Source organism: Musa acuminata, chromosome BXJ2-4 (assembly GCF_036884655.1).
Source record: "Musa acuminata AAA Group cultivar baxijiao chromosome BXJ2-4, Cavendish_Baxijiao_AAA, whole genome shotgun sequence".
In the NCBI taxonomy this organism is placed as follows: domain Eukaryota; kingdom Viridiplantae; phylum Streptophyta; class Magnoliopsida; order Zingiberales; family Musaceae; genus Musa; species Musa acuminata.
The window spans coordinates 35,565,028-35,591,359 of record NC_088341.1 but is presented as its reverse complement, the minus strand read 5'-3'; the positions used below and the strand labels follow the sequence as shown (position 1 = coordinate 35,591,359).

At 43.7% G+C, this 26,332-nt stretch overlaps 3 protein-coding genes and 2 long non-coding RNA genes across 7 annotated transcripts; 3 read left to right on the top strand and 2 right to left on the bottom strand.

Annotated features, from left to right (window-relative positions):
• The first annotated feature begins 983 nt into the window (after window positions 1-983).
• On the top strand, window positions 984-6,873 carry LOC103982289 (protein FAR1-RELATED SEQUENCE 5). 3 transcript variants are annotated; one of them, XR_001979235.2, is made up of 4 exons: window positions 984-1,308; window positions 1,916-4,079; window positions 4,179-4,298; window positions 6,630-6,873. XR_001979235.2 is itself a non-coding variant. In XM_018829641.2 (3 exons), the coding sequence occupies exons 2-3, from the start codon at window positions 1,972-1,974 to the stop codon at window positions 4,216-4,218; spliced, it is 2,148 nt and encodes a 715-aa protein (XP_018685186.2). In that variant the 5' UTR covers window positions 984-1,308; window positions 1,916-1,971; the 3' UTR covers window positions 4,219-4,450. The 3 variants fall into 3 exon arrangements, 1 of the variants encoding a protein (XP_018685186.2); XR_001979239.2 differs by lacking the exon at window positions 6,630-6,873 and adding an exon at window positions 6,465-6,618; XM_018829641.2 differs by lacking the exon at window positions 6,630-6,873 and having other exon boundaries at window positions 4,179-4,450.
• Window positions 6,874-7,465: 592 nt separating this feature from the next.
• Window positions 7,466-11,191, bottom strand: LOC135610544 (F-box protein SKIP31-like). The gene is made up of 9 exons (XM_065105195.1): window positions 10,902-11,191; window positions 10,611-10,802; window positions 10,440-10,513; window positions 10,248-10,323; window positions 9,435-9,545; window positions 9,087-9,258; window positions 8,883-9,007; window positions 7,935-7,995; window positions 7,466-7,781 (listed from the first exon to the last, which is right to left on the bottom strand). Exons 1-9 carry the CDS (start codon window positions 10,989-10,991, stop codon window positions 7,711-7,713), a joined length of 972 nt encoding a protein of 323 aa, XP_064961267.1. The 5' UTR covers window positions 10,992-11,191; the 3' UTR covers window positions 7,466-7,710.
• A 3,151-nt stretch (window positions 11,192-14,342) lies between these two features.
• LOC135610543 (uncharacterized) lies at window positions 14,343-18,103 on the top strand. The gene is made up of 3 exons (XR_010486177.1): window positions 14,343-14,606; window positions 17,371-17,903; window positions 18,019-18,103. It is a non-coding gene; the product is annotated as an uncharacterized LOC135610543 (long non-coding RNA).
• A 38-nt stretch (window positions 18,104-18,141) lies between these two features.
• On the bottom strand, window positions 18,142-21,858 carry LOC103982270 (ABC transporter G family member 14). Its single transcript, XM_009399160.3, has 5 exons — window positions 21,439-21,858; window positions 20,557-21,355; window positions 19,447-19,635; window positions 19,170-19,348; window positions 18,142-19,082 (listed from the first exon to the last, which is right to left on the bottom strand). Exons 1-5 carry the CDS (start codon window positions 21,589-21,591, stop codon window positions 18,432-18,434), a joined length of 1,971 nt encoding a protein of 656 aa, XP_009397435.2. The 5' UTR covers window positions 21,592-21,858; the 3' UTR covers window positions 18,142-18,431.
• Window positions 21,859-22,013: 155 nt separating this feature from the next.
• On the top strand, window positions 22,014-25,841 carry LOC108953724 (uncharacterized). The gene is made up of 3 exons (XR_001979638.2): window positions 22,014-24,120; window positions 24,227-24,322; window positions 24,805-25,841. It is a non-coding gene; the product is annotated as an uncharacterized LOC108953724 (long non-coding RNA).
• The last annotated feature ends 491 nt before the right edge of the window (window positions 25,842-26,332 follow it).

Genomic DNA, 26,332 nt, shown 5'->3' with positions numbered 1-26,332 from the left:
CATGTAGCAGCTCATGTTCTTACTTCATGTTTCCTCCATTCTTTGTGTGCATCTGCTGTTACATGAGCATAAACTCTCCATTTGTCTGGAGGTTTTCTGCACAGCTCTCTCATCACATGAACTCATGCAGAGATTGCCCCTCACTTTCCAAAGCTTCAATGTTTACTACAACACCTATGTATACAACATATATGCAACTGCTGAAGGTTAACTTGGATCAACACCTTCTTAGCTGTTTCTAGTGCTAAGTTTATAGGCTATTTTGTATGTGCTTGATGTCTTCATTACAAATGAGTTATATCTCTCCTTTTTGTGTGTGTGGATGAATGGATGCTAACTTCCATGCATGCTTAGAAACAAGTGATAGAAGACTAAGTATGCATGTTTCCTAGTTTAAGCTCAGGTGTCTTTGCTCCTCCATTTCCTTGTATGTTCATGTGTCATGGTTTAAGCTCTTATTTCATCATCACAATTTAAGTTAGTCTCTCTCTTTTTCTCTCAAATTGGACTTACCAACATTGACTTGAACATACAGAGCATCTCAAATTTTATCGTATAAATTTTATCATATGTATGTATCGTATGTACATATATTTATTCATACATACATACACATATACATATATACATACATACATACATACATATATATATATATATATATATATATATATATATATATATATATATATATATATTTGGTGTAAACAAAATGATCACGATTGGACAAGAAAACAAAATCAATATCATAAATTTTTACGATAGAACAAAAATAAAATTTTATTAATTCCTAAGTGGTGGGGTCAGAGAAACATGCTTGTTTGATCCTCTGCTCTTTTTTTAAACCTGACTAATTATTTAGATATTTTAAAAATATCAAACGGGTATTCTGATGCGATTTTAACGGGTTGGATAGCGCAGGTTGCTAAAAGAATCCGACCCGCTATCGAATGTATAAAGAGTGGGTGGATTCTTTCCATCGCGTGATAGGTTGGGAACCGCTTGATCTTAATCCGACGGTAAAATAAAAAAGCCCCAACCCGTTGTTACGTTCCCGACCCCTAACCTCACCTCCCGATTACCAGGTTACCGCTGCCGATCCGTCTCCTGCTCTTCTTCCCGTCATCGACGCCCGCCACCTCTTGTCGCCGGCGAGAGGCTTGCCGCCGTCCCACTTCCGCCGCCGCAGTCGACGTTCTTCGAATCGAGGACACGCGGCCCGAGTCGGTGACGTTGTCATCGTTCCACCCTCCAGCCGCTTGGATTTCCAACAAAGACAAGGACTTGCTTGCTCTTCCGACCATCAAGGTGCTATTTTTTTTTTTTCTTCTTTCTTGTGGCCCCAAACGACACGAGTAGTGATGTTTCTTGGAGAAGAAAGAAAACAGATTTGTGGTTATTGGGCAAAGATTTGAAAGCTATTTGATCATAATTGTACGAGTATGATCTGTATCAGGCGATACGTCATCTTTGAGCCTTGAATTTCGTCATAATCCAATGAATTCGGGCAGCTGCTCTCTTTGTGTATTTGTCATCGAGTTGCCCTAGGAACTCTGCAATGATTTTATAGTTCATCCATCGAGTTTGACCTCAGAGTCCGTCAGAAACTTAATTCAGTAAACAAACCAACTAATGGCCAGATGGTGGGATGGGATAGCAATTCTCAATCGGAGCTCTGGGTGAAGATCGATTAGAGTCCTACGCTTGCAATCGTAATGAAGTTTATCAAAGATCATGTGATGAGGTTTATTTTATGTGGTGCATTTAAGTCTTCATATATTAAGCGCATAACAAAAAGGATGAGATAAGACGTAAAAATTACATCCAACTTTTAAACGCTTTACGAGTTAGCAGTAGTGAATCAGTTGTGTTTATGAACACTTGTTTTTAGCCTATTTATTTTTTCTTCTTCTAGGAGTTGAGTTAATTGCTTCAGAGATGGGATAGTTTTTGGTCTGTGATTCTGGAACAATGGAGGGAACATTAAGTGAAGATGATGGATTGATAAGAGACAGTAGTATGGATCTGAATGACAGTACGAGTGACCCTCACATGGCATTAGCACTTGGTGCTCTTGGAATTGAGCTGAACTTAGATGGTCCTGACATTGGGGAACCGTGTATCGGAATGGAGTTTGACTCGGATGAAGCTGCAAAGGAATATTACATATCTTATGCTAACCGTGTGGGTTTTGGGGTCCGCATGAACAAATCGCGTCGCTCGAGGAAGGATGACACTGTGATCATGCGGCGCTTTGTGTGCACAAGGGAGGGGTTCCATTCAAAGAGGGTAATCTATGATGACGGCAAGAAGAAGAGGAAGAGAGGGACTACAAGGGAGGGCTGCATGGCAATGATCGAGGTGATTCGTAAGGATCATGGCAAATGGGTTGTCACGAAGCTCATTACCGAGCACACACATATGGTGGCATTCCCTGGTAAAGTTCAGCCTCGTGTTGACAATTCTATTATCCAAAATAGCTCAGGTTTGTTGCATGCAACATCAAGTGGAGGATTTGGTAATTTGAAGAACTTCAATAGAGGAATCAGAGTCAATCCCTTTGGGGAGGGAGGAGAAGCTGAGGGCCTCTTGGAGTATCTAAAGAAAATGCAAGCTGAGAATCCTGCTTTCTTCTATGCGATTCAAGTTGACAACAACAATTGCATGACCAATGTCTTCTGGGCTGATGCTAAAGCTAGGATGGCTTATCAGTATTTTGGTGATGCTGTGACATTTGATACAACATATAAGAAGACAAAGTACATGATGCCGTTTGCAACATTCAGAGGCGTGAACAATCATCTGCAGAGTGTTACTTTTGGGTGTGCACTACTCATGGATGAAACTAAGGGTTCGTACGTTTGGCTTTTTGAGACATGGCTTTCAGCCATGGGAGGACACCATCCAGATACATTAGTCACCGATCGAGATAAGGCCATGGAAGGAGCTATTACAAGGGTATTTCCAAATGCGCGTCACTGGTTTTGCAACTGGCACATCCTGAGCAGGTGCAAGCAGAGGCTGTCTGATGTTTATCTAAAATATGCTACCTTAAAGAGGGATTTGAAAGAGTGTATTAACCACTCTGAAACAGTTGAAGAGTTTGACACTCGGTGGGAGTTGATACTCGATAAGTATAACCTTTGGGATAATCCATGGCTGCAGTCGCTGTATGACGTTCGGCAGCGGTGGGCTCCAGCTTACCAGAAGGGTACATTTTTCCCCGAGTTATCTGCATCTCAGCGATCAGAAAGCTTGAACAAGTTTTTCAAGAGAAATTTCAATTCAAAAACATCCCTACTTGTATTTATTGCACGATTCGATCAAGAGATGGCATCTCAGTATGAGAAGGAAGCTCAAGCAGATTTTGCTGCAGCCTATACTAAACCTCTTCTAAGAACTCCATCGCCAATTGAGAAACAAGCTGCCGAGGTTTATACAAAAGAAATATTTGACAAGTTTCAGGAGGAATTTATCGAATCGCTAGGTTATTATGTTGATAAAATAGAGGATGGCCCCAATAACAAGTACAATGTAACCAAGGAGGAGGACAATCGTAGAGCCTACATTGTCATTTTTAGTGAGCCTGAAAAGAAAGCAAGCTGCAGTTGTTACAAGTTTGAGAGTTCTGGCATTTTGTGCAGGCATATATTGAGGGTTTTCTTTATCGTTGGTATACGTGTACTTCCGGAGTATTACATCTTGAAGCGATGGACTAGGGATGCTGCAAGTAGTGTCATACTAGATGAGCGAGCTACTGAGCCTGGACTTAATTTTCAAGATTGTCTAGTTGCTTGGTATAATGATCTTTGTCTTGATGCTGTCAAATATGGAATTGAAGGGGCTATGTCTTCTGAGATATACAAGGTTGCTAAGGCTGCACTTCAGAAAGCCTTAGCTGAAGTAGTTGCTGCAAAAAACACACAAAGAAAGGGGCAACAGAATATGCAGAGGTTTGCACGGCTCCAAAAGATGCAATATAAAATGCCACTCCCAAAGTTACAGACAAAGAAGACTCCTGCAAGATCAACTCAAGATGAAGTTGATAGAAGTAAAAGAAGTGTTAAAGATGATTCTAGGTATTGACTATCACTGCACCACGTATTTAAGCTTGTTCGTTATTAGAAATCAAATTGATTCCTTTTTCTTCATTTTTCTTTGACTCTTAATTGTTTCAGAGATGCAAGTGTTACCAGAATGAATGGCGAAGCACACTGAAGAGTGATGCACTTTTATGGTGATTGTTCTCATTGATATATGATAGATTAGAACACTAGATCTTCTAACTTTGTTTCGAGGTATGGAATGAATTATGCTGTCTTGCTTGATATCTTGTTCTTAAAAGAATAGGTTTGGTCATGATTAATGGGGTAACTATCTGAGTCTATTCATTATGCATGATGTTTTAACATAAAATGTGCTTCAATTAGAAGGTTTCTTTAGCTTTTTATATTCTTTAGCCCATATATGTTAGAATGCTTGTGACAGTCTTATCTTTGCATCAGACTTATTCTTCAAGCTCTTAATTCTAGAATTATATGACACTGTTTTCTGAACAAATTGTCTCATCAAGGGAATTGTAGTTGCCCATACAAGTTGTGTTTTGTTAGAAAGTGCTTTCTTAGAAGTAGTTCTTATGTTAGGTGGACTTGGATTTAATTCCTGGCTGTGTAAATCTAGTTGTAGTTACTACATGAATCTTTTGGGCTAATTACAGATTGCTCAATGTAGTTAGCTATCTTTAGCATCTCGATTCCTACACTTTAAAAAATTACAATGACATCCCTATAGTTACCAAAGTGAAACATCTTCGTCCATTTACCCTAACGACATCAGTTTTACCAACGGAAACACGAAAATAAAAAGGTAAAAAGATAATTTTAACATTTGGTGGGAACTCGGTGGTGGCGGATGGCGGCGCTACCCCCAGCTCACGTGCTCCAAATCCCGGACGCCAGCCCCCTCCATCCTCCATCACAATCGTCGTCATAGCTGGTGGAGTCTCTGCTCTGGTGCCCATTAGTTGGCCGCTAAATCTCTTGTCACGACTAGTGGCTCCCGGGCGTGCCACCGCGCTCGTCCTCGTAGCCGACGGTGAGGGCCTCATCGTCGTAAAAGCCCCCGGCCACGGCGAGGGCCAGCTCATCGAAATTGGTTGCATACGTGGGTGCCAGGGGCTGACGACTGATGGTCGTCGGTGCGGACTCCACTAGTTGCGACGATCCAGATGCAAAGCGACACCACTCTGGATCTATGTCAACGCCGATGCAGATGCAAAGCGGCGAAAGGGTTGCTCGTCGGTAGGTGATGTCGGAACTGATGCAGCAGCAAGGGAGAGGCAGGAGCTCCAGCAACCCTAGCTTCGAGTCGAGGCTAGGATTCGTCCAATGGGTCAGCGACGCCACCCGCCTCCACGAAGAGCGCGTTGCTGACCTCATCACCGCCCATCCCGCGTCGTGCGAAATCTGCGTTGGCGCTAATGCAGATGTCGAGCGGCCCTTTTGTCGCTTGGAGACTACGTCGATGTCAATGCAGATGCAAAGGGAGAGGGATCAAGCTCGAGATTAGCCCAACGGGTCAGTTGTGAGGCGGCCACCATCTTCGTTGCAGCATTCGGTGGTGGACTTGGTGGTGGTGGATGGCGGCGGCGCCCCTAGCTCACGTGCTCAAAATCCCCAATGTATGTCACTCTCCATTTGTCGTCGTAGTCGTCGTCGCAAATAGTGGAGTCTGCGACGTCATCCATCAACCGTCGACCCTCGGCACCCATAGATGCAGTCAATTTTGATGAGTTGGCCCCCATCTTGGCCAGAGGCTTTCACGACGATGAGGCCCTCACCGTCGACTACAAGGCCGAGCACAGTGGCACAAACAGAGCCGCTGGCCATAGCAGGAGATTTGGCAGCCAGCTAACGAGCGCGGACTCCGTCAGCTATGGCGACGAATGGAGGGGGCTAGCGTCAAGGATTTTGAGCACGTGAGTTGGGGGTGGTGCCGCCATCCGCCACCATCGAGTTCTTCATTGAACGTTAAAATTATCTTTTTACCCTTTTGTTTTTGTGTTTCTGTCGGTAAGACAAACGTCGTTATGGTAAATGGACCTAAATGTTTCATTTTCGGAACTATAGGGATGTCAACGTAACTTTTTAAAGTGTAACGATCGGAACGTTAAAGACAATGTAATCTGTAATTAACCCGAATCTTTCATGTGAGCTTGAAGCATATACTAATATGCCTGCCTGCTAGTTGCTTGCAAACATTATCATGCAATCATTTTCGGATATCTGAAGTACTTCTTTATTTCATTTTAAGATGTCTCAAGTTAATTTTACCATCATCGTGCTGTTGGAATAATTTTATCGCTGTGCATGTTTAGATTCATCCGAACAGTTTTGCATCTAAATTTTGGTCCATTATTTGTTTGATTTACAAGTGTGCTTCGCTGTTTTGTTTTCCCTTGACAGTGCACTTTGTTTTTTTCACTGGATTTTCGTGTAACCAAATTGCTTATAGAGATCCGAGAAAATGCAATAGCACCCAATTTGTCTGATGGAACAACTGATACAAATTCTTGGAAGCTGTTCTGATTCTGTTTCTAATAATTGGATAAAACGTTCTTTTGCACTCAGGCATATATATATTCTGATAACTACTCTCGGAGACAGACAGACGGATGTCATGGGGACGATGCAAAGGTTGATAGTTTTCAGAATATTGCTGGTGTTTTATTGTAAAAAGCTAACCCCTTGTGGTATTATCTCATAACTAGTAGTTGTCGGTGAAAGAAAATTTCCACCCAGTGTGTGTCTGCAAAAGATATAATCTTCCCTTTGTTCATGGATGAGTTGATAGCTTCTGCCTCTGTTCATTTTACTTTTTTGCTTTTGTTAGAGAGTGTTGTTATGTATAGGCATCTTATATTGATTGGGGATAAAAGACTGATAATATGATGATTTGGAAGGATCAACAACATACGCACAGTCAGTCGAATGACTGATAATATGATGAGAAAATATATCTTGACCATTTGCTAAACATACATAAAAAAAATTATTATTCTTTTTGCTACTTCTCTGCCAAGAAACAGAATTATATTTTTGTCTAAGCAGAATTATATTTTCTCTCTCTCTCTCTCTCTATTACATGAACTTCATCCCGAGGATTTCATTTTCATCACTCACCAACTCAATTGTGCTTGAAACATGTTACCTAGTGACCTACAATAATCTTTCCCTGTACAAGGAGGAAGCACACCACACACACATCCATCTCAACAACACAGAGATCCATCCTTGTCAATCTTGGGGCAATCTCACCTTGACAATTGTGTTGCTGGGCACTCTCACTGTTTGCCAAGATTCGGAACCTGTGCTAACATCACAATTGAAGGACTTGGGGACTAACATCACAATTGTTGCAAGTGAGCCTGTGCTTCCCTCCAGTAAATTTGACAACAAAATGCAGATATCCAATGCATCCATAGTTATCACACTAAATGATCGATCGATTACATGTGTCATTCAACCTATCAAAATTTTAAATTCCAACATACCATGCAGTAAAGCCAATTCCTTTTATCTTGATTTTGACCATCCTACTGGTCTACATCATAAACCTACATGCATCATGGGTGTGATCTTACCCTGATTCCAAACAAATAAGATAACGAGTTTCTTGTGGTTTCAGAATATTACAGATCAATCTCCTTGTTCAGCAAAACTTCAAAGCAGCTTCCAGCTCCTTCTCATCATCACAATTATAACCAAGCAGATATGCGCGTGCTGTCCAAAAGAGTAGAGTCGGCATGGTTAATGAATTTTCCCAGTGTGAAACTAATCTAGCTTCCGAAACCCTAAATCCAATAGAACTGAAGCAACCTAAGAGTCAAGAGAAATAAATAGAAAGAAGGGAAAAGTAGCAGTATCATTTATCACCAAAACGTCCGGATCCCATGAAAGGCTCTGCTTCATCTACCGCACCATCTTGCTGTTGCTCCTGAAATTTCAAAAAACAAAAGACCACCGGTTGCTCAGTTACATGAGAGGATAACCCCAAACAAGCCAACAAATCTCCTTCAGATTAGGCAGACAGAATCCCACTACCAGTGCCACATCATGTGCTCGACGGCATAATAGGATTAAGTAGTACATTGCACACCCGTAAATCCAACTACTTCCGCTTGCTATTATACTGCTTATTTATATTTGCACCTCAATTCTCATAGTATCTATCTATACCATTGAAACCGACAAGCTTTAAATTACGATGAATAATAGAAATAATATACTGTATGAATGATACAAGTCACTCCAGCTCAGAAACATCATAAGTGAAAATGTAATAATAATAATACATGGCTAAATTGACGAGCTAAGTTTTCATAGTTAGTCTTATGGAAATTTTGCTTCCCTCGAGCTAGGTTAAAGTAATGGTTTTACCAGGCTTAGATGGCAAAGGGTCTAGGAGGTTGTAGGAAGCAGGAAAGTCTTGGATTGGGATTCAGAGAGCACTGATTTGTGATTGAGAATAAAAGAGCAGGTTGAAGAAAACATGTAACGTTCAAGAATATTATTGTCATCATGCTTGATAAACACAAATTTCAATCATTTTCCAGGATATACATTGAGTCTTAGCAGCAAGACTGTTGCTAGATGAACGCGATGATGTCAAAACAAGTCTTAAACTGTGGGTCTGTCACCAACAAAATTGATTCTCTAAATGAGTTGTTGTTTGAGCAAAATTTGGAAATCACAAGCTTTTCAGGAAAGTCATTTTTAAAAAAGTTTAAAAGTCGCTAGATACCTAGATCGAGTATATAAGTTATAAGGAGATGATATTGGCAGTCTTATTATTTTTAGGGGGAAAAAATTTATAACACTTACATTCTCAGAGGTAACTAATTCCTCTTCAGGAGAGAGCAATCTATCAAAGCAGTGACCAGATATAGTGCATACAAACCCACCAGACTGACGATCCACGACAACTTCTCGGCAAGCATCATCACAGACTACAAAGAAATAAACCTCAATCAGGTGGCAGCAGACCTTGAAACAAAGAAAAAAAGGGGGGAGGGGAGGTATTCATACCATGCACACGACCGGTCCTCTCACAGATAAATACATCTCCAATATGGGAGTAAGAGCATGTATTTCCAGAACAGATATGACCAATTGCTGCATCATCAGTTAAGCCTCTACGGCTTTTCCAAATGGACACTTGATCAGCCACTGTTCTATCAAGCATAACTCGATCATCAACCTTAACAGAGCAAAAGAACAATTAGCTTTTTCGAAATCATATATTCCAAGTCCAGCCCCACGATGACAGGAGGCTATATTATACCACTCAGCCATTTCATGATATGCAGTTGTAGTTCAAAGCAAAATGACCATACAATTTAAGAAGACAAATAGCAGAAGACGGGGTCCTTTTACTTGTGATGGAAGAGGTGCTTGGCTTCGTTTTGCTGCCTGCATTTGAATGTAGTACTCCCTAAACTCCGATGGTGTGTTCCATACAAATCCTTTCATGTCATCTCGATCACGCTAAAAAAAAAGGTAGTTGGTTTCAATAATGCTATCAAAACTAAATATTAAATCAAGACCTAATACCATAATTAGTAGCAGACAAACTAGAGCAGAGACTAAATTAGTGAAATGTAAATACATGATGGTACATCTTCTTGACCGTTTTCTTTTGAAGGTCTGAAGCTCCTTCTGATGCACCCTCATAAGCATGAATGCGTTTAAAGATGATGGTAAATATTTCAGGCAAAACGCAACCATGCAAGTTCTAAATAGTTGGTTGCCCTCATGAAGATAGCAACATGTCATAGTTGCAGACATAATGAATATCCACTCAAGTGAATCTGTTATAGACAATTTACAAAACAGACAATTCACTCTCTGTATCTAGTCTGATACTACTTGGAAGACCTGATTTGTTCAAGTGAACAAAGGAATCTCATCGCTTTCTTTATTATTTATGTAACTTTCCATAAAGTTACAACTGCAGGCCAAGGCTAGTTACAATTAGGAAGCATGAAAACAGTTCTTGTGGTTTCAAAACAATGTGACGTCAATAACTTTAAGGTGATTGTGCCTGAACATATGGATTACAGTTCTTGTGGTTTCAAAACAATGTGAAGGACAATTTCCGGCTTTGGGATTTGTGCCTGAACATATGGATTACAGTTCACCAATTAAAAGATAATTGCATGGCGAAGAAGATAAAATCTGGACCTTGACCTGAATATATAGCTTCTTCCAAGTACATGCACGAAACTTCCCCTTTGAAGAATCCATACCCCATCGCATGCAATACCTGCAAATTATTCCAAATATATATATATATATATATATATATATATATAAAACATTTTGCTGCAATCCAATATGACAAACTTCAAAAAAGAGGGGAAATGACGAGATTTTGCTCACAGGCGGCGCCAGAGGCTCTCATCTGAGGCCGCAAAACTCATGAACTTACAGACGAGAGCACACGAAGTAAGGTCCTGCCATTGACAACAAACGAATCAATCCAAGAAACCCACTAGAACAAAGCATACGAGGGTTTTCTTTTTGGAAGAAAATTGAGAATTTCCACAAGACCTCGGAAGAGAGGAACTTGAAGACGTGATGGAAGAGCTCAGGCGGTATCTTGCTAAAGATCCCCGTTTCAATCTGCCTAGGACGAAGAGGAGGAGGCGGCGGCAGCCAGGAAGCGTTATTCCTAATCTCCTGCCGCGAGCTCTCCTCCTCGATGCGCGGCCTCTTCGACGCCCTAGCCGCCGACGTCTCCTCCTGAGATCGTTCCAACTATTAAAGCGCGTAAAAGAAGCCCTAAATCGGATCCAATTCGTCCCACCACAGAACCCTAGATATCGCAAAGAAGAAGAGGACCTGGTCACCGGAGAGGATCTCGGACTCGAGGAAGGACGCAAGTACGACGTCGTCGTCGTCGTCTCCGCCAGCGGCCTCCCGATCCGCCATGGCTGACCGGAACCCTAGAAAACAGATAAGAGACGAAGGCGAGAGGTGCGGACGATTCGAAGCCGTCGGTAAACGGAGAAAACAGAGGGCGCGTGCCTGCTCGAATCCGACTTCCTTTACGAGCGTGTGTTACGCATCGTTATATCAGATCCTGGCCGTTGGATGAGGTGCCATCGTGACCGGTGAACGGGAAGGAGACGTTCGATGTCGCCCGCATGATGGCCGCGTAGGAATTGACGGTGCGCGATCGACAGGAAAAGATACAGACCGACAGCCCGGAATGGGCCCGTCATCAAACAAAACTGAGAGGTCAATTTGTAGGTTGGCAGATTGGGTCCTGCAATTGTAATTAGATTAATTTCGCCCAAATCCACTCAATAGAAACCTGATGAGGTCCGTCCGTTATGGCTGGCCGGCCCACCACCCCGCTTGCTCCGGGCATTTGGCGACCGCCTCTAAGCTGCCTTGCCTATTCTATAAGCAATATAACCTGCACCAGATAAGGACAGTAACCAAAGAAGAGCATTAGCCATGATTGAATTCAACTCACTGCTTGGAGCAAGTCTCAAGGTTCATTCCCTCATCCGGCCATTGGCCATTGCTCCATTCATTAAAACACTCAAATCTCACTTTGAGATTGTCTTGGATCATCCCTCCATGTTCCAAGGCAAATCTACACTAAGAAAAAAAATACATGCTCACAAGAGTCCTTTGCAACTTTGATAACCATGGGAGTCTTTTCCATAATAGTTTCCATGAAAAATGCTTATCATTGGGTCTGACTTTGAGGCTTCACATGACTTTTTTCCATCCCTTCCACACTCTATTTCACCATATAATAAAGCAATATCTTATTTCCAAGAATCAAAGCACCCTTCTCTGTCCACCTAGATTCATATTCATGGCCAAGATGAACCATATAGAGGAAATCCATTCATTTGGTTCACTACTTGACACCTCAGTATTATCACCAAGGATTTAACATAAACAAGAACACTTCAGCATGGGAAAGAGTCGAATAATCAGCTGATAAAAACCCTGTCCTGTACATGGAAGAAAAGAATTGGATAAGACTGAACAGTAGGTAAGCATCAGAGCAACAAAGGGAGATTAAAGGAATAATGTTTGAACATTCTTGTCAAGGCAAAGACAAAAAGAACATAGGGAAACAAAAGGGAGAGTAGAGGTTTGCATCAGATATATAACAAAAAAGAGAAAAAAGAAACATCAATATTCTTCTATCTTCAATACTCACCATTGATTTCCAAATGCCCCTTCCCTCACCCATCTCTCAAGCACATAAATATAAGTCGAAGACTCCAAGTATACACCTTCATCAATGTAAATTAATATTAGTCCAAAAGCCATTACTTTGGCTCGATGGACAATCACATATGAATGCCCTTGGCTCCTGTACCAATACTTGTCACCATGATAAAGTTTTGACATCTGTAAAATCAGATGTGCTTGTCAAAAAAGTAGTAGAGCAAGGAGTTTCATCAAATCAGAAACATGAAAACAAGATCCTAATAGTCTCCAGTGCAGCACCATGTTGATCCAATAATTAGCTTGCAAAAAAGAGCAGCCATACAGTAAAATCTCATCCTATTGATTTAAATTTTACTACCTTGTGAAAACACATTGGCATCATTATGGTATTCATAAACAAGCTCCCTTCCATTAACATTTGAATATTCACAAAAAATTTGTTTAGGACATGGGTGAGATCACAGCTGAATTATCAGCATACTAACAAGTAAAGCACAGATCTTGTATATATATCTTTCTTTGCTTACTCTCAACCATTGGATAAACATATTGAAACTCAACTGGATATATAAAGAAGATGATTCCCCTAACAATTTTGAACAGCATACTCATATAAACAAAGTCTAATAAAAGAATACAGAGAAACCGAACAAAGTTTTCAACATCACAAACAATATGCTGAAGCAATTATCTGTCCTAGAAGAAAAATATGAACTTGCTTACAGCGGGCAGTTCCACTAGCACACACTTCCGTTAAGCTAGTAAAATTTGACCTAATTGGCTTCTGTAAACAACAAAGAGAGTTACAATATATATGTATATACATATACATATACATACATAGCTGACCCCAGTTTCGGAACTGGCGGTTCCAGTTCAGCTGCATTTGAAACCGAACCGATTCCGGTTCAAGAGCCATCGATACTAGTTCGGTTCCGAACCACCTATTTTATTTTTCTATTTCAAATCTCTCAAAATGCCCCTCCAACTAGCCGTTTATTAATCTATTGGCATGGCATCATTTACAAGAACATTTATTCTTTTTAATTTTTCTGCTCAATTCCGACCGAACCGGAACCGCCGATTCCGATTCCAATCCGATTCTTGGAAATTGAACTAGGACCAAATCGAACCGAACTGAATCACTCATGTTCAAAACCGGCAAATCGTTGACTTAGTTCAGTTCCGGTTCGAACCAAAGCTGACTAGGGCAACCAAGGATCAAGATGAGAGAAGCCAACATAATAATCCCTGTGAAACAGCACATGCATTGACGCTAAGGACAAGAAAGCAAAAAAGGCATGATCAAAATGGAAACTTTATACACCATCCAACCGGCCATTTTCACAAAGCAAGTTGACAGGTTGCTTTTGTCGTAAATTGAACATTTTCAAGTAATAGCAAACTGAGAAACTAAGAGAGTTGAAGTGAAGAAGAAATTGACACTAGTAGATAGAGAGTCAAGTAGATGAAGCAATATCCGGATTATATGACCGATCATACACGACTAAAAGGAAGAAGGGAGTTGGAAATCGACCTGAAGCTGGCGGACATTGATGTACTCTCAGATCATCTTCACGGCCTCGGCCGCGCGAGATCTCCGGGACGCCGAGGAGCCTCCTCATAGCCGGAAGATATGGAGCGGCTTGGTGAAGCCGCCGCCGCCGACTACGATTCCACCGAGGGTCCTGCAGCCCCGGAAAACCCTAGACATGGCTCTTCCCCTTCCCCTTCTCTCGCTTTGGATGTGATCGAGGGGGCAATATAGACGGTGGGCGGGACGAAGCCTCCGACTCGCGTTCTCAGGGATGGACGAAATCGGACGGTCAGGATCGTCTTGGCCCCTGTCGAACATCACTATTACGGTTCCCTCGCCCAGTAGGTAGTTTATCCTGGGACCCACATAAGATACAAATGGGAGGTCCGATATGTGAGGATCCCAACCCAGATCCGATCATTGCAATAAACGTTTGTTTCTTTACTAGAATGTCTTAAATCGAACCGGGTCCCATCTCTTCAACCCGCATGTATAACTCCGACCCGCCCCCTTTCTCCATCCCACAACCAGAGCCAGAGGCGGGTGAAGCGTGCCCGACGCAGAAGCAGAGGCAGCGCTCCTCCCGTTCTCCGTTGCCTCGTCTTCTTTCTCCCCCCTCCGACCCTTTCGCGCTCTCTTGCGAAACGGAAAACGCAAGAATATAAAGAAAATAACTCCATCGGCAACTCGCATTCTTTCAAGCGCAACACATAGCTCCCGCCCGTGACGTGCTTGGCGCCGCAGTTCAAGTCCCCATCCTCTTCCTATGCGATGCACAATTCAGGCCCCCTCTCTTCATTCCTTTCACCGTAAGTGGATCCCCTAATGTAGCTTCTTTGCTTCCTTTGAAACTAATGTATTTTGCCCCTTAAAACGTCTTCTGCTTTTACTTGGATTACCTACCTCTTGCTTTTCTAGCGTCTAATCTTCGGCAACTTCAGTGTACGCGTTGCAGCTTCGGTGCTTGTTGAATTGCCTGAATGACATGTGGTGGTGAAATTCTGGCTTGCTTGTTGTCAATTCAAGTATTGCCGCTTGTAGTTAATTCTTTGATCTCTTGATTTTCCCGAGTGATCGAGGCTCTTTGTTTTGCTTATTTTCTCAGCACTGTATTAATCTAAAGTAAAATACTCAGATTTTGAAAGGTGTAATTCAATCTTTAATGTGGCTTTCTTGATTTTAAGTCATGCTCTATAGGTGATCTCTTATTAGCGGACTAATTACATATTACCCCCCTTAGCATTATGATACCTGAACTTATTATATTAAAATCTTTATAAATATAAAAGTGAAACATTTAGGTCCATTTATCTTAACGTCGTCGATTTTATCGATGGAAACACAAAAACAATGGGCAAAAAAATAATTTCAATGTTCCAGTTGTGGATGGCGGTGTCACTGGGGGTCACAGATGGTTGCTATGGATAAGGAGACTGACTGAGAGAGAAGAGGGCTGCTCGGCATCTGCGTCGACGCTAATGCAAATGTCGAGCGACCCTTTTGCCGTTCGCCAACTGCATCGACGCTGACACAAATGCATAGCGGTGAAAGGGTCGCTCGGCAACTACGTCGGCATCAACGCAAATGCAGAGTGGCCCTTATCTCTCGCCACCGCTCTCCTTATCCATAGTAGCCACCTATGGCCCCCAGTGGCGCCATCGTATGCCACCATCGACGGCATTCGCCACCACCAACTGGAACGTTGGAAATACTTTTTTGCCCATTATTTTTGTGTTTTCTTCAATAAAACCGATAGCATTAGGGTAAATGGACCTAGATGTTTTACTTTCATAACTGTAGGGATTCCAATGTAAATTTGTTAAATCCAGGGATCACGATGTTAAGGAGGTCTAACTACAAGGGGTAATATGTAATTAGCCCCTTATTAGTTGAGCAGAAGTGAATGATACCTAGGAGATAAATGAGAACTCTTGGTCTTCTTTTGTTGCTTGGCATTGATAAAAAGAGTTGTCATTGATGCAAGCGATGATAATGACTTTTTTAGAAACCTAATAACTGCTGTTGGCAAAGTAGTGACCATCTCTATAACCAATTGCAAAAAGCTCTGGCATGTTTATGCAACATGATCCATTCTAGAAGCAACATCTTGGAATCTATTGGAACTTACCAGTAACTGAGATAACCGATTGGTAATGAATATTCTTGTAGTTGCAAAATTCAGTCCTCATCCTATGAATCTGGATGTACTTCATAATTCATATACTCTACACAAGCTCTGAAAAATCATGTTTCGTTGCATGGAAAAATTTGTTGGTCTTCCCAGTTTTCTTTGCACCCTCTTAAATTTCAACCAGACAACTTATTATTAATGAAATTCTGATGCATAAAGCACCTTCCATTGTCGTAGTTGTTTACGTCTGACCTTTTTGTGTGTAAAAGGTCATGCAATATGCCCTCTTTATATGCTGATTTCCATATCAATGTTGTGATCTTTCTCATATTTGCCATTGTGACTACTTGCAACCTAAACTTGTATCCTCCACCACAGAAACTGTAGGTGGCATCAAATTTTCAGTAGAAGTGGCTAATGAACATATAGTTTGGAACTTCTATCATTTTTTAAGATATTAAAAACCTATATTTTTTTAAATTTCATAAGATAGAAGTAAATTAGTGGGCTTTGGCTAAGAATCTGTCCCTTTCCAGCGGCTTTTGTATAATGTTGGGTGGATATTCTGGCGCATTTATATGCAATGGAATATTGAAATTTCTTTTAGCTTGTTGAGAACCTCAGGGAACTCCTTTGGTGTATGTTTAATCACGAAAGCCTTATTATCTTCCAAGTGAAGTGCTATGTCTATTAGCAGTTGCTTTTGGCAATTGGATGTAAGCAGGACATAGTGAAGTTGGAAAGACTCCAAGAGGAGCTTGTCGAATGAAATGGTGGTCAACCAACAGTTGCTCGACAGGCAGCTTCTGCTGGAGTTTTAGAAGACTCTAAGGAAACTATTATGGCACATATTGCAAGGATAAATCGATAAAGAGTAATGTATGGCTTGTTACTTTTATTGCAAAAAACTATCAGAATGCAGGGGCCTTCAGGATCTTGTTCAGGCACCTGGTTCTGCTATCTAGGAACTAGTATTCTTTATTGTTGGTCATAGCTTCAGCATGTTGATCATGAGTCTAATCCACAGGAATTATGTAGAGGCCTGGTAAAGGGTGCTAAAGAGCTTGATGCTTCAAAGGGGTTTAAGTTTTCAACATAGGCACATTGGTGGATCAGACAATCTGTTTACAGATCTCTTTCAGAACATTTTATTTCAAACAACACATTCACACGGAAACTATCTTAGGATTTTTTTTTTTCTAACATTAGGATGAACTTAATTTTTTTTGTTGATTCTGCATGTGTTTCATTAGAACATAAACAGATAAATAACATACAGCCTGGAGAACGAGTGACGGATTGATTACTGCTTTTGACTTCATTGTTTTTTTATGTTTGCTTGATGAGTCATACACCAACTGCAAATTTGAACTTATGAGAAACATAACTTGAACTCTCATCTGCTGTATACACACTGATTTTTTTCCCCCTCTGCCTCCTAGCATACTTAGGAAGATGTTGTCTTCCCATTTGCATTGAAACAGCAGATTATGAAGTTGTGGTGATAGCAGGGTTGTCCGTTAAGAGACTTTAAACAATATTGCTTACGCCAAAGGCTCCAAGATCTCTGGACCAGAAGATTGGAATCAATATTGCTTACCTACTACAGCATGTCTATATTTTGGTTCTGTTCCCAAATCCTGTGCCATCGAAAGTCTTTCGTTTTGGTGGATCTGGTTGTGCTCCGTTATGTGGGAAGTCATTGCTGATTCTGAAGCTGTGACATCGGAGGACATTCTCAACAGGCAATTCACGGAGGATCTGAATCAGGTGCTAGACATTGAATCCTAGAGAGAAGCTGATTGTGAGATTTGAGGTTTGGCCTGGAAAATGGAAGAATGATGACACTACAAGAAACAGGGGAGTTGATGGCTGTGCGCAGGGAGAGGATTCAACAGATTGAATCCTGTAATTTTAGATAAATTTGAAAGCAAGAAGAGAATGAAGAGTCTGCGACGGTATCTTTACTCGTAAGGTTTGCATCTATCCCCTACTCCATATCTGTGAGTTTTATATCGTTCAATCTCATTTTATATACAAGTTTAATGCATCACAAATCTTTAACTTCCTTTTTCTTCTTATGAATTTAGAGTACCGATTTCAAGCGTGAAAATGTTGACTTAGCATTTGGCAGATAAAATCGAAGACATTTGCTCGGTGGTAAACAATTGTTGTGCATATTCATTGACATTTTTATTCGGTTTTCGGATTGCTTCAGTAGAATTTCTTGTCATTCATAGAATGCTACTATCAAAATTTGATCAGTAGTTCTGCGCATGTTTACCTACAAGAGTGCCATTCGCATACCTTTACTAACAAAGCAATTCTCACAGGATGAGAAAGCGGGGAAGCTTGAAGTCATCGATGGATTATTATTTGTATTGTCCGGGGAGCTCGAATCAGTGGTTATTCTGCACTTGGAAAAAGAGAATAATCTTTTGCTCATCGCTCATTGTATCTTCCTCTTGAGTATGATCAGCTGCAGAAGACCCTATCTTCTTCCTCATCCGCTTTGCAGGTGGTGCAGTGCGAGGTAGGCGACGAGCCGATAGCCGACCAGCATAAGCCCCATGATGCACACGTCGATCCAGATATGGCCGAGTCCGACCGACTTTATTGCCGGGTAGTCGATCACCGGGCACATCACTCCGCTCGAGCATTCGTAGGCGTCGTGCTCGGAGAATTGCACCCCCAGCAGAAGCTTGTAGCAGTAGAAGCTGTAGCTCAAGTACTTGAGCCAGACAACGAAGGGCGGTATCTGCTGGACGTAGTAGCCGCCGGCCATGAGAAAGACCAAGGTGGTGACGGAGGCGAGGGTGGTGGCCTGCTTGACGTCCATCAGGATGGCGCCGACTGCGAGGCCGAGGCTCTGCGCCACCAGGACGCTGAACAGGACGACGAGGAGGGAGAGCAGGAAGGCGACGGGGTCGGACCTGAGGCCTCCCATCCAGTATATGATGAAGGTGAAGGCGGTGGGGAGGGCGAGCTCCATGGGCAGGTCGCCGGCGGTGCGCGCCAGGAAGTAGGACGAGAGGCGATACATGCCGGAGGCCTGCTCTTTCCTCAGCATTGGCCGCTCCTGGGGGAACGTGAACACCGCATTGTAGAGCGGGAAGAAGCCCCAGAACACCGAGAAGAAGAAGATGAGTGCTGTCTGCAAGACAAAGACGCACGCAAGGATCAGAGAAGAGACCGAATCGGAGGACAAGAGGAAGTGATTCTTCCTCAAACGCTTTCTCACCCGGTCTTGGATGTGGGACGTCGGCGTGTGCCACCACAGGAGGCCTCCGAGCGTGGCGACACTGAGCACCTGGAAGATCCTTAGCTTGTTGAAAGCTTCGTGCCTCCTCTCCTTCAACCCTCTGCTGAGCAGCACCGTGAACTGCTCCCACCAGCTCGTGCACCATTGTTCCCGCTTCACTGCATCGATCAAACACCAAGCGGTTCGACATCATTCCCCTTGCCCGAGAGGGGCTTGCAGGCAAGTAAACCCTTCGAAGTTGTTCGGAATAGCTTACTGGCATTAGCCATCTCTCTGGTGTATCCATAATTGTTCAGGTCCACGGCGCAGAGCTCCGCCTTCAGCCGGGTGGCGATGTTGCGGTCGTACGCGCCGATCAGAGCCTCCTTCACCGCCTTCTTCTCCTGCTGCAAGCCGCCGCTGCCGTCGCCGTTCTCGCTTGCGTAATTCGACTCCGGTGCGATTCCTGCTCCATGCTAGAAATCATTAGCAGCCATTATAGACCTCCAAAGTAGCGTTAATCTATGCCAATGCAGCATTGCCTCCTCGCATGGGATCTTAATTCTCCCATACCATTTGGCAAAGTCACAACAGTGTGGCAGATAAAAGCATCGAAGTGTTTGGATCACACGAAGCCAAGCACGTGTCTCAGCGATCTTGGGGCCCCGCCATGCGATCGGCCAATGGGAGGGGTGCCCTTCCTAGCTTGGTGTCTCGGCCGAGGCACCTCGATCTGGAAGATCTGGCCTCACTCATTACTTCACCCATCGCTTGCATGTGGTCGGAGTCACGTGTCATGCAAGTGACATAAAAGTTCAGGCCTCTTTCTTTTTTTATCCCATCCATGGGCGGATGCATGTCATATCGCCATGCACAGGTACATACACTCTCTATGATGATTTGCTGTGCATAGGTAGGTAGATAGAGATAAAAATGACTGAAGTAGAAAAGACATACATGGACTGCCAAACATGTGAAACAAATCGTCAACGAGCGTTTCAGAGACCGATCAAAGTGTGGTGGGGGACTACTGACCCGGCAGGAAGAGAGAGAGAGAGAGAGGACATGGATTGCAACCAAGCCCACTTGGGTAGAAGACATGCGGAAGTGATGGGCATGGGCCTCTGTGAGAGTGAGAGAGAGAGAGAGAGAGAGAGAGAGTGAAAGGATCAATCATCAAACAGATCACTGTCCTTACCCAGTCCACCGAGCACTTTTCTCTAGTGGCAAGCTTGGTGTGCCCTTGTGGCCCCATTCACGTGGTGTCTCCACGTCCCCACCGTAAAATGATGTCCACCATGCGAGGCATATGCCCCGTTACGTGGGCTCTTATGTGGGCCTGAAACCGAGCCCATAAGAAGTGTTTTGACGGAACGTACATACGTACCGTTGGCTAGATCCAGTAGGAGGTCGGCCGGGTTGACGCCGTCGATCGGCGACGCGAAGCCGACCATGGCGAAGTAGTCGACGGCGGCGGCCGCCCGGCCGTAGTATATCGCGCTGCCCTCCGACAGCAGCACCAGCTTGTCGAACATGCGGTAGAGCCGGCTCGAAGGCTGGTGGATCGTGGTGACCACGGTGCGGCCCTTCTCGGCGGCGAGCCGCTTGAGCGTGCCGACGATCCGGGCTGCGGTGGTCGAGTCCAGACCTGACGTCGGCTCGTCCAGCAACAGCAGGCTCGGATCCACCAGCAGCTCCAGCCCGATGCTCACTCGCTTCCTCTCGCCGCCGGAGACTCCCCGGACCCCGCGGGCCCCGCCGATCATGCTGTGGGCCACCCGGCTTAGGCCCAGCTCGGAAATGACCTGTTGGGCCTGGTGGGCCTTCTCGGCTCGGGTCAGGGTCCCCGGGAGCCGCAGCAGCGCGGTGAAGGTAAGCGTCTCGGTCACCGTGAGGTGCGGGTAGAGCACGTCGTCCTGGGTCACGAACCCGGTGCGGCGCTTGATGGCGCCGGAGAAGGGGTGGCCGTTGTAGGTGATCTTGCCGGAGAGCTTCCCGCCGAGGCGGCCGCCGAGGGCGGTGAGAAGGGTGGTCTTGCCGCTCCCGGACGGGCCGAGCATCGCCAGCATCTCCCCCGGGCACACCACTCCGGTGATGCCATTCAGTATGGTCTTCTCCGCCGGGCTGCTCGACCTCCGCCACCACCCTCCGCCGCCTACTTTCACCTTGTACACCACCTCCTCGAACTGCAAACCCGCAAGAACAGCTCCGTAACCCAATCCTAGATATAGGAGGAAGAAGACACGATTCATGACCGACGCAAGATTACCTTAAGAGTGATGGGAAACACTGCGGCGGCCTGAGGCGGCCGAGGGCCAGGATGAGCGGTCCCCGTGGGGTATGGGACGACAGTCGAGTTGACTGTCGTCTGGTCCATGTTGTGACCTCCGCCGGTCTCTGGCTCAGCCTGGTGTGGCGTCATGATAGGTAAAGCGGTGGTGGTGGAAAGCAACAGTAGCAGGAGGAGGGGGGGGGAGGGGGGAGGAGGCGGGGGCGTTTGTGGTGATGGTGGAGGCGGTGGTTTGGATGGTCAGGGAGAAAGCACGCACAAAGGCATACTTATAAGAGAGAGAGGCCCACCAATATGCCTTGTTGCACTCACTTTGACACAAGAGGGACTCGAATGCTTTGTTAACACTTGGGAATGGAGATGGTGGGATGGAGTTATATGCAGCAGATGTGTTGTGCAACCTTTGGAAGATGGGTCAGCAGCACTTTAATGGCGCTGCATCCGTAGCAGAGGAGCAGCAGCACACGCACGTTATGATGCGAGGAGGGGGGTTAATGGCGAAGCATGCATGCAGGCATGACATGCATCATGCGATCGATTAGGCTTCCCGCATGGGGGGGGGGGGGGCGGTCACCGCCGAGCCCAAACGGAGACTGGGACGCAACCATGGCGAAGACCTCACCTTTATGTGATTGTTTATGGGACTAATGGAGTCCATGTGGGATGGAGACGGGTGTCCCAACTGCTTCCTGCAGTCCTACTGGAGAAGAAGAATAATAATCTTCTTCTTCTTCCTCCTCCTGCCTGCCTGCCTCTGCCTACCTGACTTTAATGTCATATTAGTTGCCGGTTCGTTTGTTCTCAGTTTCCATGGGCACAGTGCTTGTCTGGAACTTTTGCGTAGAGCTCACATGGTGAGCTTCCTGCTCTCGCTCTCGCTCTCCCCAGAGGGGAATATAGTGGTGTGCATGCACCGAAAAGAGGAAGGAAGCGATGCGAGCAGGACATGGCGAGGAGGAGACTTCCTCTGTACAGCACTCTTGTCTCACAACGAGCACATGCCACCCACTCGACCCATCCCCAGGAATCGCACACGGTCGGTAGGATGTGTGTGTGTGTGTGTGTGTGTGTGCAGGATGAATTGTTCCTTCGCTTTGGAAAGGGAAACGGATGGAAGAAGGAGAGCAAATGTGAAGGAACATGGGAAAGGGAAAGGGAAAGGGAAAGATAGATAGCTTGCTTGCTTGCTTGCTGCTCTTCCCTTTTCCACCTCAAGATGATGAGGCTGAGGCTGAGGCTGAGGCAGCAGCAACAGCAGCATCGCAGTTCCCTTTCTTCTTCTCTTCTACTTGCTTTCCCACGAAACAAGCAAGGAATAATAATCTGGAGGAGGAAGATATGGTCACCATAACCATATAAAACTCCCACAATATCTCGATGCGGGGATTCAGAAATGATTTAATTGGAGCACGAATCCTGACTGCAGCGACCACTATGGATTCGGTCGCAGCTGCCATTAGTACTATATAAAATTGGGCAGCACTTTGCATGCCCAACATGGGGCCTATGTGTAGGCTCCCATGTTGCCTTCTTCTTCTTCTTCTTCTTCTTCTTCTTCTTCTTCTTCTTCTTGTGCTACAATCACATCTGATGCCCTAATCCCAACAGCTCTAGATCGAATCAGGTGATCACGAATCTCAAGGACTCTCGGATACATGTTTTAACATTTGGCTCTCACAAGTGCTCCTCCGAGATAGATGCCTTTGCTTATTCCATTTGGTTTAGTTTACGAGACACAACACGTGGCAGCACAGTGAGATTGTGATCAGCCGCCCAATGGCAAATTCCCATCTCCCACTAATCATCCTTCCATCTTTCTTTCTACATCCAACTTTTAGTCTTCATCATCCTCGCAAGCCAATACAAGTAATGTATAATTGTGTTGTTGCATGGTTGCGGTTCTTCTTTTGTGCTTGTTCATATACTACTATAGCTAAAAGAGGTTTGCAGGCATCTGCTAGATTCTCTTGCTTCTTTTTTCTTTTTTTTCTAATCACAAAATATGACCAATTGTTTACCCCAAAGTGAGAATTGGATACACAAAAGCAAAGTTGATCATGCCATCTGTCACTAATAAATCTCGAGGAATGTTGTCAGGGTGGTCCAAAGTCCAAACTATGATGTGAAGGGATGAGGAGGCATGTGCTTAGGAGGCAAAAGGCCTCCCCTCCCCTCCCCTCCTATAGGAGAATTTTAAGTCGAGGCTGTCTCATGTGGATCATTAGACAGGGCTTGTTGGTTGGTTTAATCGAGTAGGATTGTGGAACGCCAGCATGAACTGCAAGCAAATTGACTTTAATCAAAAGTGGTTGGGTCTTAAACCATTGCTTGCTGTGACGGCTAACTTTGTTTATGCATGAAAAAAGATACTGAGATCAATTTCATGTGAGTGAGTATCTCAACTCCACCACCGATCGTACACCGCCCTGATTAAGTTGAGGCTTTTTTGTTGTTGTTGTTGTTCTTCTTCTTTTTCTTTAAAGGCAAGCCATAATTCTTTCTGGAATTTGATGCTCATTCAGGAACACAGGCCGACGTTTACCCGAAAAGGTACAAGTTGATGGAGTTGCTTAGCATCATCATCGAACACAAAGGGCAACGATTAGATGATGGTGATTTCAATGCTGAGAGAAGATTAGCAAACCAGCTCTTCACGGAAAGGTAAGCTTATTATTATTATTATTTGTTGGAACCAATCTCGATATGCTTCGAGCAGTTGTTTATCCTGCAATTCGATTCACCAAGACATGTTGCATACATAATACAGGAGGAGCGTTATGAGAAGATGAAAGCAACCGGTTCAGGATTCATTCCCTGTGCATGGATTACTGACTGCTAAAGCTTTGTTTTCTGCAACAAAAAGGTACACAGATTCTCTTAACTAGAGAGCTCCAATCATTATTTCAAAAGACTTACATGGAACAAAAAAAAAAAAAACAAATTTACAGATAATAAGATACTACTACTGGTTTCTATCAAAAGACTCACATGAAACAAAAAATAAAATCAATCTAGAGATAATAATATGCTGATTTTCATCTGCTTCAACCGGGTGATTTCTTCACCATTAAGGAATAGAATTTTGTTAAAAAATCCACCACTAGATCGAGCAATTTCAATAAATAAATACTTTTTGGTCGGACAAAGAAACCGGGATGCAGATGAGATGTATGTTAGTAAGGCAGGCAGGATAAATGCATGCTGTGAATGTACAGTGCATAGATTAGTTTAAAGTTATGGAAGGTGATGATATCAATAAGACAATTGTTTATCCCAAGCCAAGTGCTTAATCACACATTTGCAATGCTGCACTGGCCAGATTCACAGCCATGCACCTCTTTGCAGATAAACTCCCAGGGCCAAGTCACCCCAATGTCAAAAACTTTTGGCATGATGTTATGGATTTGTAGCTAGCATAGTCTTCTTTGAAGCAATCAAATAAGAACCACCAAGCATCATCTTTCTTGCAGAGAGAGTGTTGGCAGTACCATGAACAAGATCTGGTTTGCTTAAGAGTACCACCTATATACATTAAGTTATCTTTGAAGGATGGCCACTAGCATGAACCACTTTGTTAGATGGAGATGGTCTTGGGGGAACTATGCTCGCTCTTAGTTTGATGCCTAAACTAAGTTATCTTTGGGAAAGTGGAAAAGGTTAATGGAATCCCACTATAATGATGCTGATGATGATCCTATTAAAAATTCTACTTGGAACAACTAGCCTTTAGCCTTTGGCAAAAGGTCTGAGAAAAGGGTGCCTATTTTTATTCCAGGGAATGAATGCATCACTCATCATGCACAGGTGCTCTGGTTTTTGCTGCAAGTAAAAAGTTTTGGTGGGGAAGATGCAACATGATTTCTGTCTCTGCATTTATCTTTTGCAAAGCTGTTTATGAACATAGCAGTTGGTGATCTGGTTTCATGATTAATTGGTGGCCTGGTAATCATTAGTCTCAAAGAACTTTGCTGTCAGGAAATGGCTCGATGTTACATTTGATTGATCTCCATCTAAAGCAACTCTTTTCATTATTTGCTTGCTCATGCATTGTGGTAAACTTGGATCCATCCACCATTTGGTGTAAAGCTTGAAGAAACATGGCTGTTCAGTTGCCCAACTTGCATGACAAGGTAAACAAATTCATCATCTCAATCAATATGCAAGTTGACACATTTCCACACTCCTTTGTACTTGACATGGCTATGCCCAAGATGGTTAATATTCCTTTTCTCAGCTAGCCAATCCATTGTGGTATCACTTTCTCCTGTGCCTTGGACAGTCCAGTGCCTTTAGGACATTGTCCATCTGACATGATGTCTCATGGATTCTGTATCATGGAAACTGGTTATGTTGCCTTCCTACATGTGATGCAATTCTACTCATTCCAATATTCAGAGCATCTGCTTTATAAAGGTCATATCTTTGGTTGGATGATCTCTTGCTGTCCCTACTGGTTGAGCTAAAACAATGTGAGAATGATGCAAAGCTAACACTATGACCAATCATGTGAACAAACTGAACAGACTTGGCATCCACTGAAAGAAAGAAAAGAATTCTAGATGATAACATCAGCTGGAAGAACAACAATGTTTGTTCTGCTATGCCCAAATTCAGATCAGTTAATATTTTCCAGATTGACTAGCGGGAAATCCTTCATCAACTTGAGCCTGGTGGTGGAATGACATCAGATTGCTGGAAAAGCTGACAGAAAGATCTCAAGTTTCGCCCCTCTGCCTTTATTGGAGATGTCTCATTCCATATCCCTCATGGTGTACTTCACTATCTTAGTGGATGTGGCTATTCATGCCTCAATGAGTGGACCTCAATAATGTCAAGTGTGCATCTCCTTCGCATCACTAAAACATTTACTAGG

Coding starts and splice junctions, on each gene's coding strand:
- LOC103982289 (XM_018829641.2), top strand. CDS start 1,972: ATGGAGGGAACATTAAGTGAAGATGATGGATTGATAAGAGACAGTAGT. Junction 4,080..4,178: donor AGTGTTAAAGATGATTCTAG/GTATTGACTATC, acceptor TAATTGTTTCAG/AGATGCAAGTGTTACCAGAA.
- LOC135610544 (XM_065105195.1), bottom strand. CDS start 10,991: ATGGCGGATCGGGAGGCCGCTGGCGGAGACGACGACGACGACGTCGTA. Junction 9,546..10,247: donor GGAAGAAGCTATATATTCAG/GTCAAGGTCCAG, acceptor CTTTTTTTTTAG/CGTGATCGAGATGACATGAA. Junction 9,008..9,086: donor GAGGACCGGTCGTGTGCATG/GTATGAATACCT, acceptor ATTTCTTTGTAG/TCTGTGATGATGCTTGCCGA.
- LOC103982270 (XM_009399160.3), bottom strand. CDS start 21,591: ATGACGCCACACCAGGCTGAGCCAGAGACCGGCGGAGGTCACAACATG. Junction 21,356..21,438: donor TGTTTCCCATCACTCTTAAG/GTAATCTTGCGT, acceptor GCGGGTTTGCAG/TTCGAGGAGGTGGTGTACAA. Junction 19,349..19,446: donor CAGAGAGATGGCTAATGCCA/GTAAGCTATTCC, acceptor TGATCGATGCAG/TGAAGCGGGAACAATGGTGC.